The following is a 16577-nucleotide window of genomic DNA, read 5'->3' on the forward strand; positions in this document are numbered from 1 at the left end:
AGTAACAATTTAAATTTTTTTTTTTTTTTGCATTGGTTATGCAGTTTTTGGCTGTCTCGACCCGGTTAGTTGGTTACCTTGACATCAAGAGAAAAATAATGTAAGTAAATGATTATTTCATGCTACTACATTATTACACCAATATTTACAACTTGGCAACCTAGGTAGATTCATTCGTTCTCAGTTCACAGTGCATATTCGTATGTATAAAACTGAGGTAGTTTCTGGTTGTAGCTGTGGTTTGATGCTTGCTCTCGGAAGAACGATGGTTTACTGAGAGAGAGAGAGAGAGAGAGAGAGAGAGAGAGAGAGAGAGAGAGAGAGAGAGAGAGAGAGAGAGAGAGAGCTTATCCATTTGAATTGCAAAGCAGTCATAATAAACAAACAGTTCTTGACTCGTAAAACTGGAGTTTAATTCCTGCTCTGAGAGAGAGAGAGAGAGAGAGAGAGAGAGAGAGAGAGAGAGAGAGAGAGAGAGAGAGAGAGAGAGAGAGAGAGAGAGCTTTATTTGAATTGCCATCCGAAAACAAACAGTTCTTGACAAAAACTGAGTTTAATTCTGCAGAGATAAACAAACAGAGAGAGAGAGAGAGAGAGAGAGAGAGAGAGAGAGAGAGAGAGTTTATCCATCCGAATTGCAAAGCAGTCATGATAAACAAACAGTTCTTTACTCGTAAAAATGGACATCTCGTACTCTGCAGTGCAATGGCAATGCTATTTAAATATCAAGGGAGCTTTAAATATAATAGAGCTTATTTTATAATATCAAGAGAGATTTATATAAATATAATAGAGCAGATTTTATAATATCAAGAGCTTTAAATACAATAAAGCTTACTTTATATCAAGAGAGCTTTAAATATAATAGCACTTATTTTTGTCAAGTAAATGCAACTGTCTTTATCCTGAATCAGTTGATTTAAAGTTTTGCTGAATAATTATTTGAAGTGCCCATATATTTTTTAAAGTTGATGATAGTTTCATAGTCATGTTAAGCCAAAGCTCTTTTTTTATGTATTTTCTTTGAAGTTATGACGCCAGATTCGTATGATGTAATTAGAGTTCCAGTATTATTTCTATTTATTTATATATTTCATTTTTCATTTTTATAAAAATTAGTATTACTTTGGTTCATGTAATATAGGATGTAGAAGCCGAGGTAAAGAGAGAGAGAGAGAGAGAGAGAGAGAGAGAGAGAGAGAGAGAGAGAGAGAGAGAGAGGAGGAGAGGAGGGGGTTGGAAAAAGAGAATGTTCTTCAAACCTTCGCCCGTATATTTTTCCCAGACAGTTTGAATACAAACGCTTAGGGATGAAGGAAGATTCCGTGTATTTTGTCCCTTCACAAGAATAGGCCGGGGGACATTTTCCTCCTCTTTTATACACCTATTTTTTTTCCTCCTTTTTTTATATATCTATTTTCCTCCCGGTGAAAGCTCTCTCAAGGGTTGAAGTTGAAACTATCAGGAACAGAATCTGACGTTGGGAAAACCCCCTGCTTAAGCCCACGGTCACTCTTTTTAGATGAAGGGACCCGAGCTGCAACTGTACACACTTTCTTTTTTCGGTATTTTTTTTATTTTCTCCTCTTCCTTGCTTTATTTTCTCTCTCGACTTTTCCACCCCCTGGATTTTTTCCCCTTTGTTTTTTTTTTCTCTCTTGAGTTGTGTAGTACTTTTTTTATTTTTTTAGAAATTTTTTTTTTTTGTAGATTTCGTCGTTTTAAATTGACCGTTTGCCTGTTTGTCCTTTGCTGTGAGTATCCAAGGTGTCCCGCAGATGTGGATATGTAAATTTTGCTTTGAGGTTTCACTTACACACACATATACATATTTATTCATTGCACCATTTATTAATTGATAGATTTAAACAAAAACATGATTCACAGCGAGATTCGGGATGGCCAAGATATTTCATGTTGAAGTGTTGTCTTCAGGAGACTTTGCAATGTGATCTTGGCTGATTGTTCATCTTATGGGTCCGTTATCAACATTATTTAGAAAAAACATCCTTGATTTATCATTGCATCATTTTTTGACAAATAAGTTTGAACAAAAACATAACTCACAATGAGTTTCGATATGACCAAAAGATTTGCTGTTGACAATTGTAACTTCTCTTCAGAAGACTTTGCAATGTGATCTTTGCTGATTGTTCATCTAGTGGGTTCGTTATGAATACTTTTTCGAAAACCATAAAAAAACTCTCTTGATTTATTCACCTTATCGTTTATCAACTGACAGATTTAAACAAAAACATAACTCACAATGAGCTTCGAGATGACAAAAAGATTTGCTGTTGAAGTATTGTTGTAACTTCTCTTGAGAACACTTTGATTGATTGTTCATCTTTCGGGTTGGTTATGAATATTATTTTAAGAAGTATAAGAAAACACCTAGATATATTCATTGCATCATTTATTAACTGACAGATTTAAACAAAAACATAACTCGCAACGAGTTTCGAGGTGACCAGAATATTTACTATCAGTTGTAGTAACTTTTAAGGAGACTTTGCAATGTGACGATTAGCTCCAGGGCTCAGTTTAAAAATCCCCTGAACTCAAAATGTTGCCCAGCTCACCACTTCTCGTTTAGAGCTCCTGGCAGAGCGGGTGATGGAGCTTGAGGCAGCTCTCGTCGTTGAAGTAATAGAGCCTTTGTTCGTCGAGGATCAGGCAGTTCTCCTTCTTGCCACCAGAGGGCTCGTGCGTCCAGCCGCCTTTAGGGAGAACGGGGAAGGGAACAGGCGTTAGCTGCTTTTGGATTTCATGAGTTTGTGTGTGTGTGTGTGTGCTTTTTGTGTTCATTCTGTGAATTTTGTCACCAACGGGCTTGTTAGGAATGGAACAAGTAGTGTTAGGTAAACAATTGTTCATGTTGCAGATTATATATATTAAATATATGTGTATATATATACATATACTATATAATTATACACACACACACACACACACACACACAGGTACATAGCTTACTGCTTGCTAGATCAACAGAGTGGCTTTAACCATAACTACCATCGTTTGATCGATCTTAGAACCTACTGATAACTACTTGACCTCGAGAAGAATTCCACATATATACAGTATATTATATATGTATGTATATATATATATATATATATATATATATATATATATATATATATATATATATATATATTATATGTAATTCTAATAGCCACAATGCCCTCTTAACTTCTCGAATTCTTCGCGCTTTTTTGGATATGCTTGTAACTACGAAGCCGTGACATCCAAACACAAGAAATTGAAGAGACTTGTGATTTGTCGGTCGCGGGAGACGAACCCGGGTCACCTTAACCACAAGGAGGTCACGGCCGACCTGACTACGAGATATAAAAAGTTAAGAATCTCGAGACATATATAGGGCATTGTCGTTTTCAGATATATTTATTAGAGCTGGAAGTGACCCATCCTCACCATCGTTCAGCATAAAAAGCAATCGTTTTTATTGCTTTTTAGGCTGAAATATATATGTAGAATCTATGGGTCACTTTTACCATACATAAATATGTAAAACGACAGGTATATAATGCCCTCTTAATGTCTCGAATTTTATCCTTTTTGGATATGTTGTCAGGTCGGCAGCCGTGACATCCAAACACAGGAAATTGAAGAGACTTGTGATTTGCCAGTCTCCGGACCGAAATCACAAGTCTCACCTTAACCACAAGGAGGTCACGGCTTCGTAGTTACAAGCATATCCAAAAAAGCGCGAAGAATTCGAGAAGTTAAGAGGGCATTGTGGCTATTAGAATTACATATGTGTCTGGTAAGTGACCAGTAGATTCTACATATATTATATATATATATATATATATATATATATATATATATATATATATATATATATATATATATATATATATATATATATATATATATATGCATATATGCATATATATACATATATATATATATATATATATATATATATATATATATATATATATATATATATATATATATATATATATATATATATATATATATATATATATGTACATTTTAACATACATATAAAACACGTCCATATGTTTTAGTATGTACATACCCATTTTGTTATTACAATTACAACCATTAAAACCCAGATGGGAAACGAAAGGTACAGGACATCAGCATAACAGCAAAAAAAAAAAAAAAAAAAAAATATACTAATAGAACAGAAATAATAAAAATACTGGATCCGTCGTCAGGCGATCCTTTCTCTCTCTCTCTCTCTCTCTCTCTCTCTGGCTCGTATGTGGTTTGGAAGTCAAATACATACATTTAATTCCAGAATGTTAAAGTTCTCTTGGCCCGGTTTCATTTTTAGTCTGTGGGTCAGTTTATTTATTTATTTTTCTCGTCCTGTTAATTTCTGGTTTATCTCTCTATAGTGCAAATGGGAATTCGTCCTTGAATGCAAATGAGTGGGACCTCACGCCAGTTCTCCCTTAAGTACATAACTATCAGTGACACAAAGCAGTGCTTGAAAAGTACCAGCTGAGAGTACTATTGCAAAGAAGATTAATTTCAAATGTCTGTTAGTTATTAGCGTTGAAGAGACTAGATAAACATTTACGATAGTTTTGCAGTGGGACAAATCATTTAAAATTTTCCAGATGGTCTTAAGAAATAAACATTAAATTTGGGGAATGTAAGGGTCAGTCAAGACGTGAATGGAGGAATTTTGTAGAGGCCCTTTGCGTTGCACTGCGTTGCACTACGTTGGAGGACGAAGTTTGACTAATTTCCTGTTATGAGGTGTTTGAGATAGAAAGACACACATACTGAACACTTTTTTGTTTTCTGTAAAAGAAAACTATTGTGCCGACTTTGTCTGTCCGTCCGCACTTTTTCTGTTCGCCCGCAGATCTTAAAAACTACTGAGGCTAGAGGGTTGAAAATTAATATGTTGATCATCCACCCTCCAATCATTAAACATACCAAATTGCAGCCCTCTAGCCTCAGTATTTTTTTTTATTATAAGGTTAAAATTAGACTTAATCGTGACTTTGGCAACGATATAGGATAGGCAACGATATATAGGATAGGCCACCACCGCGCTTTGATTAAAGTTTCACGGGCCGCAGCTCATACAGCATTATACCTAGACCACCGAAAGATAGATCTATTATCGGTGGCCTTGATTCTAAGCTGTAGCTCCTGTACAGAAAATTCGATGGCGCAGAAGAAACTTCGGCGCATTTTTTACTGGTTTTTGTAGTGAATCAGTTGCACAGGACGTTCTTACCAATGATGTTGCTGTGGATGGCCCAGAATGGCGTCCCACGGTTCACTCTCTCCATGTCCAACCAGACCCAGTCATCCTCGACCTCTGCATCGGAAGCTCCCAGCCAGAAGGATCCCTTGATTTCTGGTGGTGATCAGAAGCAGTTTGGGGAGAATAAGAAGCAGAGGAACTATATTTGAATAGGGTAAGAAGGAGAGGACCTATATTTGAATAGGGTAAGAAGGAGAGGAACTATATTTGAATGGGGTAAGACGGAGGGGAACTATATTTGAATTAAGAAGCAGAGGAACTATATTTGGATAGGGTAAGAAGCAGAGGAACTATATTTGGATAGGGTAAGAAGCAGAGGAGCTATATTTGGATAGGGTAAGAAGCAGAGGAACTATATTTGAATAGGGTAAGAATCAGATGAACTATATTTGAATAGGGTAAGAATCAGATGAACTATATTTGAATAGGGTAAGAAGCAGAGGAACTATATTTGAATAGGGGACACCATTGGTTCAAATAGGTTCAATATTAAAAGAGGAAATATGCAGAAATAAAAAGAAGTGTTCTGAAAAACAATGATAGGTTTGGGTTAGTTAGTTTGCTGTATTCGAAAAAAAGTGATTTTTCTCTTTTTTTAAATGGTGAGAGCTGCGTGTGAGTTATTTGTTATTCTGTACCTTTGCGAAAAACAGTAGAGGAATGTGTCTTTGATTTCTGTACACACACACACGTACACATATATATATATGTGCATATATATATATATATATATATATATATATATATATATACATATATATATATATATATACATAAATATATATATACATACATATATATATATATATATATATATATATATATATATATATATATATATATATATATATATATATATGTGTGTGTGTGTGTGTGTGTGTGTGTGTGCGTGCGTATTACATGACATATACTTAATGTTTCATGCACACTTACCAAACTCAGTGATGTATTGATACAGAGCTCTTATTGTCTTGCCCGAGGTCATTTTAGCCAGGGCAGCTGGGACGGTCGAGTTTTGGCAGTAAATCCTGGCGTCTTCCCAGGGCATTGCCACCTCTGTGTGGAGGGCAAGACAGTGCCCACCAATGTCATCGAAGCCATGGGAACAACATTCTCCCCCTGCGGGATTTCATTATTATTATTATTATTATTATTATTATTATTATTATTATTATTATTATTACCTTAGCAAATTTCTGTGGGACCTTGTCTAAATAGGGGATGTAGTGCCGTCAGTACACCTCGCGCAGTGCACCGTAGGCATTAGTTAAGGTTCTTTGCAGCGTCCTTTCGGCCCCTAGCTTCAACTCCTTTTATTTCTTTTACTCTATCTCCGTTCATATTCTCCTTTTTCCATCTTGCTTTCCACCCTCTCCTAACAATTGCTTTGTAGTGCAACTGCGATGTTTTCTTCCTGTTACACCTTTAAAGCCTTTTTACACCTTTACACGTGTTACACATTTAAAGCCTTTTTACACCTTTACACGTGTTACACCTTTGAAGCCTTTTTACACCTTTACACGTGTTACACCTTTACACGTGTTACACCTTTAAAGCCTTTTCACACCTTTATGCGTGTTACACATTTAAAGCCGTTTTACACCTTTACACGTGTTACACATCTAAAGCCTTTTTACACCTTTACACGTGTTACACCTTTGAAGCCTTTTTACACCTTTAAATTTGTTACACCTTTGAAGCCTTTACACGTGTTACACCTTTAAACCATCTTTACAGCTTTACACGTGTTAAACCTTTAAAGCCATTTTACACCTTTACCCGTATTACACCTTTGAAGCCTTTTTACACCTTTACACGTGTTACACAATTAAAGTCTCTCTACTTTCAGTTTCCCTTTCAGCCCTGAATGAGCTTGTAGGCCCCAGCCTTTGGACCTATAGCTTGTTTTCCATTCCATCCCTCCAAAATTAATGTGCTGGATAATTTAATCAAAATGATACGAAAATACCCAACGATTTTTCCTGATCTCAACATATAAGTAAGAACGACTTATTCTTCTGTTCAGATAATGTTATTTATCATTGTAATAACGATTCGGTAATCTACCTTTGACAAACTCCCTTCAAGGAGACACTTACAGCTATTCCTTGGAAAGTTAGAGAAAGGAACGCTGACGTCATCAAGGGCTTTCCAATAACCAAGAACAAATCGGTCTGTACCGTTGCACATCATTTGAAACTGTTATCCGCTTCAGCATCTCGAATCTTAAAAGTTTCCCGATGAAATAAAACGGTCGTTTTAAAGTTGCTGCAAAACGGTGGGTTCGACGGAGTTCTGCTTCGAAGTAGTTTTCCACCGACCAAAGACGCAGAGTCTGAACGGGAATCCGTCCAATCAGCCTGGGTTGTTTTGTCATTGGAATGGAGAAGGAAAAACATCCTCACAGGCCTTCCGCCCTCTCTCCTCTCTCTTTCTGTGTTTTCTTATGATGATATCTCTCTGTGTTTGCTTATGATGATAACTGGTTTGCAGTCCAGATGGATAAGCGTTGAAGGGACTCTCTCTCTCTCTCTCTCTCTCTCTCTCTCTCTCTCTCTCTCTCTCTCTCTCTCTCTCTCTCTCTCTCTGTTTACCATGATAATACCTGGTTTGCAGTCCAGATGGATAAGCGTTGAAGGGACTCTCTCTCTCTCTCTCTCTCTCTCTCTCTCTTGCTCTCTCTCTCTCTACTCTCTCTTTGTGTTTGCCAGATGATAACTGGTTTGCAGTCCAGATGGATAAGTGTTGAAGGGCCTCTCTCTCTCTCTCTCTCTCTCTCTCTCTCTCTCTCTCTCTCTCTCTCTCTCTCTCTCTCTCTCTCTCTGTTTGCTTATGATGATAACTGGTTTGCAGTCCAGATGGATAAGCGTTGAAGGGCCTCTCTCTCTCTCTCTCTCTCTCTCTCTCTCTGTGTGTGTTTGCTTATGATGATAACTGGTTTGCAGTCCAGATGGATAAGCGTTGAAGGGCCTCTCTCTCTCTCTCTCTCTGTTTGCTTATGATGATAACTGATTTGCAGTCCAGATGGATAAGCGTTGAAGGGCCTCTCTCTCTCTCTCTCTCTCTCTCTCTCTCTGTGTGTGTGTGTTTGCTTATGATGATAACTGGTTTGCAGTCCAGATGGATAAGCGTTGAAGGGCCTCTCTCTCTCTCTCTCTCTCTCTGTCTCTCTCTCTCTCTGTTTGCTTATGATGATACCTGGTTTGCTGTCCAGATGGATAAGCGTTGAAGGGCCTCTCTCTCTCTCTCTCTCTCTCATCTCTCTCTCTCTCTCTCTATTACCCATATTAGATAATGAGATAACTACGCAAACCAGTCATAGATGGATGAACGTTGCAGGGTTTAGTTCTCTCTCTCTCTCTCTCAAAAGAAAGATAGAGTTCTTAGAAGAACTAATCCAAAATAAAAAAAATGAAATATTGAATATAAGTGAAACCTGGTATTCCCAAGGACTGGATAATGATGACCAGATAAAGGGTTTTAAACAATTATAGATCAGATGAAAAAATAGAAAAGTCAAGGTGAACTATCGGTGATTATGGGAGAATATCAGATTAAGTGAAAAACTGTCTAAAATTGTTTTCAGAATGTGAATTAATAAAAATTTGAAAATCTTGGAAAATTCAACCAACAGTGGCAAAATAGAGAAACCTTGCTTGCATCGGAGATTTGACATAATGAATTGGCAAAGGGAACTTGGTTTGCTGATCGTGGAGATGAATCACAACATGGACTAAAAAGATCCGAAACATTAAACTTTCATATTGAAATGGAAAGATCCTTCAAACTAGGAGACAAATCTGGTTGAAAATTATAATAAAAAATAATAGAAGGATACCAATGATAAGTTCAATTATCAAAAGACTTATAAGAAAATCTACAAAAATCAAACATTCCATCAAATAAAATCTGTATGAAAGGAATTATAATTTTTGATTAGTATGCAATGAGGTGAACTATGCCTAAAGAAATAATATTGTATAGTGTGAGTATTTGTAAATCCACAAAACCTGATTAGAAATAACTAGTCCTTCCAAAGCACCGAAAACCCTTCATGTGCTGAAGTAGAGCAAAATAGGGAATAAGGACACAAAATATTTTGCAACATTCTAGTATGGAATATAAATTGGTCATTAAATAAATGAAGACTTAATGTAAGATTGTGGAGGATGAAGATTTGAAGAAGATAAGAAGAGGAAAATAAAAAGAAGAAAATAAGACTGAAGAGAGAGAAAAAAATTAATGAAAACAAAGAACAGGATAAAAGTAAACATCAGAGAAACTCATAGATTCTACATAAGAGACAATACAGGAACATACATATGAAGAAATAAATTATGACATGATAAAAAAATAAAATCCCAAAGAGAAAAGAATGCATCTCCAACTGATGGAAAAAACAAGTAAGAAAAAAATGAAAACAAAGAAGATTATGCACCCTTTTGAAAACGAAAAATGGAACCTTTGAAGAAAGATGTTATTAAAATATCCCAAGATATGTCACAATTATTTAGATCTATGCAAAAAGATGCATACAAGATGGCTATGAAGATAGAATGCTAAGAATCTGATCCAAAAATATTAAAACTGAAAGAAAAAGGAAATGGATGTAACATTTAATAAGAAATGATATAAGATGAATTGTACCATAGAAAAACCAAAATCAAAATCAAATACATATAAAAATCAAGAGTAAAAATGAAACAAATAAATAAATATTACAAAGATCATGTGATATTGGCAAAAAGCAAGCCAACAACATTAAAAAATGGATCAGCACCAGATATGAGATGGCATACCTAGATATAGTTAAAGGAACAAGTGGTTCAATTCAATCTATGATGCTAGGGGATATTGACAAATGTATAGATAAGTGCAAGATTTATGACAAAGTGAATAAATTGAAGCTGGAAGATCAAATATAATGGAAAAATGTTGGATTTTTAATGTACGAATTTCTGGAAATGAAAAAGATCAACATATCAGAACAGGAAAGAGACATGGGAAAATAATGAAAAAAATATAATTAGATAATGGAATGAAAAATAGAAACCATCATAGTGATGACATCATGGTTTTGTAGTTTTGAGTAAAAAAGAAAGAAACCCAACTTAGAAGAACTAACCAAAATGAAAAAATAAAAATATGATAAATATAAAGAAACCTGATGTATTTTCCAAGAGACTGGTAATGATTTTGACAAGATAAGATCAAATATAGTAACACAGAAAAATTAATAAACATAATTTGAATCTGAAAAATTAGTGAAGATTGTATAAAAGACCCTAATACAGAAAACAGTTTGACATAATTTGCAAAAATTGGATGAAATCGGATGAAATCACAAACTGGACTATACTCACTAACCGGTGACTTTAACTTTTGCTGTTTGTGATTGGAAAGAACGCATAGGAGACTGTGGTTGTATTTATACATATAAAAAGAGAGCAATAGTAGATGAGAAAGAATAAGTAGAGCAATTTGAAAAGATAGGATATCCTACAAAGAACATAAACATTCAAAATAAATCACCTACCAACAAGAATAGGATAATATTTTAACCTAGTATTTGTGAATGAATGAACTATGTTAAAGAAATAATACTATATAACATATTTCGGACCATAATAATAGAACTAACAGTCCAAACCAGAACATACAAAAACAGAGAAAAGATGTTGAATAAAAAATATGAAGGAATGAAAATAGCAATTTCTATTGTAAAATGAATATAAATTGGTCAAAAATAAATGTGAAAAATTAAACAAATTAATTTATAAAACATATTTGTAAGTGATGATATATTGGTAAATAATATATTATATAAAATATTAAAAGGATAATAGTGGAAAAATATATACCAGAAAAAAGTAAACATCATTCACAGCCAAATAGATGAGAAGGATCTTGTTCTGGAAAACTAGTGGAAAAAGCTCTTGAAAAGAAAAACGAATGCATGGTAAAGGCATGGAACTAAAAAGTAAGATAGAAAATGCAGAACAAAAGATTATGGAATCAAAAAAATCAAAAAATGGAACCTAGAAGAAATGACAAAAACTACAAAAAACAAGGAAAACCCTAAAATTTTTTATTCACCATGCAAAAGATGAATAAAATAAGCAGTAGAAATAGGCCCAATAAGCGCTACCAGCTCATCTAACGAATGAAAAACAGGAAATATGTAACATATTAGCAGAACAAGATATAAGAGACAAATTTATCTGAGAATTGACAATCCCAGACCATACAAAATAAGAAGATGAAAATATGAATACTTATCAGAAAAGATGCGTTACAGAAGCAATTGTCTATTAGAAATTAAAAATGGATCAGCACTGAGGACCAGATGGAACCTGATATTGAAAGAAAGTGTTCATTCAATCATAAAGCTGCTAGCTCTATTTATTAAGACAACTGGTAGATACAGGCAAGATTTATGATGTTGATAAATTAGCTCTATCTCTACTCTCTACTTTCGAAAGTGGTTCAAGACTAGAGGCAAGTAATTATAGGCCTGTGAGTCTGACATCTCATATGCTGATAACTGGTTTGAAGGGTATGAAAAAAATATAATGAAACATTTAATGAAAAATAGATTGTTCAATATAGGACAACATTGTTTTTGTACCCAGAAAAAGTACCCAAAATAACTGTTAGTCCACCATGAAAGAAATATAAAAATATGATAAATGAAAAAGATTCTCTCATGTGGTTTACCTAAAGACTTTGCAAAAGCTTTTGACAAGGTAGATCATAATATATTTGTTGAAAAATTAGAAAACATAACATTGTGTGACAAAGTATGAAGATGGATAAAAGAGTTTTTGAAAACAGAAAACAGATAGTGATTGCAAACGATGAGAAATCGGATGAAGCTAGGTAATATCCGAGAGACAAGGGAACAGTGTTAGCTGCATTGTTGTTTGATTTAATTAAAGACAAGTGACAGTAATGTTTTTCTCAGTAGTAGAAGTTTCTTAGATGACACAAGAATATAGTAGAGTTGCTAGTTATGAAGATTATTAACTTTAAAAGTGGGGACCTAAATTCAAAATATATAAATGACCAGAGATAAATAGGATGGTATTTAACTCTGATAAATTTGAATTCAATGAACTAGTTGGTGATAAAGAGGAATGTCTTTTGCATATAAAGGACCTAATAATGAGACAGTCACATTGGTTGGAAGCTTAAACAGGTGATCCTGTTGAATCCTCAAACTATGTTATGCAATGATCAAATAGCATTCTATTGGCAAAATTGCAGTTGGAAATGGGAAATTTGTTCCGAAGAAAACAAGAAAAGTACTGAACAATACAGTTCAACCTGCATTTTAATATTTTACTTAGATTTTTATTTATTAATTAATTTGTTAATTTACCTGGTTTTATAATAACTTTACAAATTTCATTTACCCTCTGTTAAAGAAGTTAAGGACCTTGACTACTGGGAATTGAAATTCTTAAATTTATATAGTCTTGAGTTTCAAGTTAGTGGCCATGGTAATTCAAGCATGGTCCATATGAATAGGAATTCAAAACATCATGAATAACTAAAATGATCAAAAATAGCAATAATAGATTAATAATGCCAAAAATAATACCAGGAAAATAATAATATGAAGCATCAGGACATTAAAAGCCACCACACACCAAACATCGATATTCATTTCTTTCAATGCGCTTTCTAGCTCATCTGATATAAAAATGGGTGTTCTAACAGGTTTATTTCTAAGGGCAACAAATATCTAAGTGATCCCTTGTAAGACTGGATAAATGAAATAAATATACATTGATAAATGCGTTAGCAACTACATTAGACATCACCCGGAATGGTTCAGAAAAACCTGGGCTCTCAACAAAGCTAGGTCTGTAGGTTTTTACAGGGCTTATGACGACAACTGGTTTGCAGAATATGGATAACAAGAAAATAGTTTCCTTCTCTCTATATGCCTAAATGAAACAAATTACATAAAAAATGAAAGAAATGAAATATAAATTTGTCTATCTCTTCTCAACACCGTAAAAACAAAGTATGTAAAAATAAGTTGGAAGGAGAAGATAGTAATGCAGATGATGATCCCAGGGGAAGTAAATAATTAAACAACAGTTTCTCTCAGACAAATATGTCAATACATATTTATAGGGGAATAAGGAACAAATCCAAGAACACAGGAGGGAGTACAACTCAACTCTTTGTGGGAGTGCTATAGCTAGGCATTGTTGGGAAAAGGACCATAGGATGGATTTTAAAAACAGTAGGCTTATATACAAAAGCAATAACATCAGTCATTGGAGGGTAATGGAAGGGGCACTCATCAGAAGATTAAAGTGATAGAAGGAAACAAAGGATTATATACAAGTCCCAGTTAGCCGATCGTTAATATTAATAGAAGCTAAGATCGATTTCCCTTCTGACCTGGAATGACCTCATGCCCAACAGACCGATGGTGACTATTCCATACCACAAGGATTAATATTTGACTGACCATCAGTTCTGGATATCAGACTGACATTGGAGGGAGATTAACAACTCTCAAGAGAATGGAAACCAGGACAGCCATCATATAAATGACAGCACAGGAGAAGAAGTTTAAGAAGATGCTGGGCCTTGAACCAGCCTGACTACCTTCATCTCTTTTAATATCTTCACAGTTAGATTTTTACGTACTAGATCAAAGTTAATTTATGGTTTTATAATAACTTTACTGTAAACAAGTTATACTTTCAAGAATCTTGGAGGTTTCTTTTCCATCTTCAGAAAAATATGAAAGAAGTTTTGTTTGGTCCAATAATAATAATAATAATAATAATAATAATAATAATAATAATAATAATTACTGTTCTCAAGCTGTGGACTTTTCTCAAGTCTCAGTATTAAGACCTTCTGGTCAAACGTCCAAGACACTTCAGTAACAGTGTAGGCATTACTTGAGGTCCTTTGCAGCGTGCCTTCGGTCCCTAGCTGCAATCCCTTTCATTCCTTTTACTGTACCTCCGTTCGTTCTTTCTCTCTTCCACTTTACTTTCCACCCTCTCCTAACAATAGATTCATAGTGGAACTGCTTTGACGTTTTCCTCTTGTTACACCTTTCAAACCTTTTACTGTCAGATTGCGTTTCAGCGCTGAATGGCCTCATAGGTCCCAGCGCCTTGGCCTTTGGCCTAAATTATATATTCTGTCTATTTGTCAATCGAATGATTATGATGAATGTATTTAGTGTTCGTGGTTCTATTTTCAGTAGTATTTAGTGCATTGTTTTGTTTTTCGTTGTGCAGATGGTCTGGTCTAGAGAGGTTTGAGAGGTATCTCTTACCTCTCAAACGGTTTGAGAGGTATCTCTTACCTCTCAAACGGTTTGAGAGGTATCTTACCCTCTTGAGAGGTATTTTACCTCCTACAAAGAGACATTTGTCTGGTATGCTTCATCACTTCTTGGTGTAATGCTTTCAAAAGATTCATTTCGCTCCATTCCTTAGATTGAACTTGTCGTCATCCACTAACAGAAGGAGAGAGAGAGAGAGAGAGAGAGAGAGAGAGAGAGAGAGAGAGAGAGAGAGAGAGAGAGAGCCCAGAATCAGAGTAAGATTGAACTCACTGTAATCCACTAATAATCCACTAGATAGAAGAAGAAGAAGAAGAAGAAGAAGAAGAAGAAGAAGAAGAGAGAGAGAGAGAGAGAGAGAGAGAGAGAGAGAGAGAGAGAGAGAGAGAGCCCTCAGTAAGATTGAACTCAGTGTAATCCACTAATAGAAGAAGAAGAGAAGAGAGAGAGAGAGAGAGCCTGAATCAGAATAAGATTGAACTCAGTGTAACCCACTAATAGAAGAAGAAGAAGAAGGAGAGAGAGAGAGAGAGAGAGAGAGAGAGAGAGAGAGAGAGAGAGAGAGAGAGAGAGATCCCCCGAATGAGAATAATAGAACAAGGGGAATGCATAATTTGAATATGAAATTACTGTAACGCACAAAAGAAAAGCGATTGAACAGACGGAATGAGACGCACCGAGAGAGAGAGAGAGAGAGAGAGAGAGAGAGAGAGAGAGAGAGAGAGAGAGAGAGAGGAATGTCTTAAGGAATTAAAGGCACTCGATGTGGTTAATGCAGTGGATAATAAAGGGAGTTATCAAACAACTTGAATTATTTAATTAAGACGGAGAAGGGGTGTCTTCGTCGTGATGGATGGGAAATGGCGTCTGGAGGGGTGAGTTTGAATGTCGGGACAGTAACCCCTTCGTAAACAAAGGATGGGACGTCGTCGCCCATTGTGTGATGGTGATTAAGACTCATCGTTGTGGTCATGAAGGAGAAGATGTAGAAGGAGAAGAGTGACCATCATTATCATCATCATCATAATCATCCGCGCGTTTGTTCTCTTCATTGCCAAGATGCGATGCATTTTTGCCACAGAACAATTCAACTTGTATTTTGATCATTCATTTATATTTCTGACTATTTATTTATGACGTTTATTCATTTATATATTTTTTCTAACGACTCATACCTTCTTTCTGTATTTCCCATTTCCTTTTTGTTAATTCTTTCATATGAATACAAGCTTCTTTGGAAGCTTGAATTCCTAGGCAGGCCCCTGTGGTGGGCTTGTTCCATATGAATAGGGTTCCTGTTCTGCATAATAATAATAATAATAATAATAATAATAATAATAATAATAATAATAACTCAATAAAATGTGCGTGATCCTTGGGTGTCTTTTGTTCTGGTGACTCCTTAATCATCTGGTTCGTGTTTATGGTTTTGCTGTTAATCCAGATTTACTCTTTCGAGTTGTGGACTTTGGCATTGATTTTGCTGTAGTTCCAATAATTTTCATGCTTTCTCTTTTTATTTTCCTCCGTAATTGATCTGCGGAGTATATTATTCCTTTCAATTTATGGACTTAAGAATTGATTTTCCTTTTGTTCCAATAATATTTAATTTTTAAAATTTATTGTTCATTGTCTTCAAATTCCCAGCACTCTGTACTGAAGATAATTAAAATGGAATAAACAAAACTATAAGTTGATAAGTACGGCTGAAGAGATATTAGTATTTTTGTGTTAGTTATAAAAACTGTGAGAAACTGCCCCACCAATAATGTCAGTAGCGTTAAGCTGTTCCATTAATAACTGTGACGGGCTTGGCCTGACATTTATATAAGACAGTAACTAATTAGTTTCACAACTCAGTTTTTTAACCTAGTTGAGCTTTCTGACTGTTTGTTTTCATATAAATTCATCCTTATTAACCTATAACCTTTGCAAGACGACAGCTGATTAGTTTTACAATTTAGTTTT

General features: G+C 34.9%; 1 protein-coding gene across 1 annotated transcript in view; it reads right to left on the reverse strand.

Moving 5' to 3' along the window:
• Positions 1-2399: 2399 nt before the first annotated feature.
• The window catches only part of LOC136848947 (C-type lectin mannose-binding isoform-like), a 17736-nt gene continuing 3558 nt past the window's right edge, over positions 2400-16577 (reverse strand). Inside the window, exons 2-4 of the mRNA XM_067121760.1 lie at positions 6218-6403; positions 5255-5377; positions 2400-2720 (exon numbers count right to left, since the gene is read on the reverse strand). Of these exons, the coding sequence (XP_066977861.1) occupies positions 2593-2720; positions 5255-5377; positions 6218-6403 (437 nt within the window). The 3' untranslated portion in view covers positions 2400-2592. The remainder of the gene's footprint in view (positions 2721-5254; positions 5378-6217; positions 6404-16577) is intronic.

The sequence above is a fragment of the Macrobrachium rosenbergii genome, chromosome 20 (genome assembly GCF_040412425.1).
Source record: "Macrobrachium rosenbergii isolate ZJJX-2024 chromosome 20, ASM4041242v1, whole genome shotgun sequence".
Taxonomy (NCBI): domain Eukaryota; kingdom Metazoa; phylum Arthropoda; class Malacostraca; order Decapoda; family Palaemonidae; genus Macrobrachium; species Macrobrachium rosenbergii.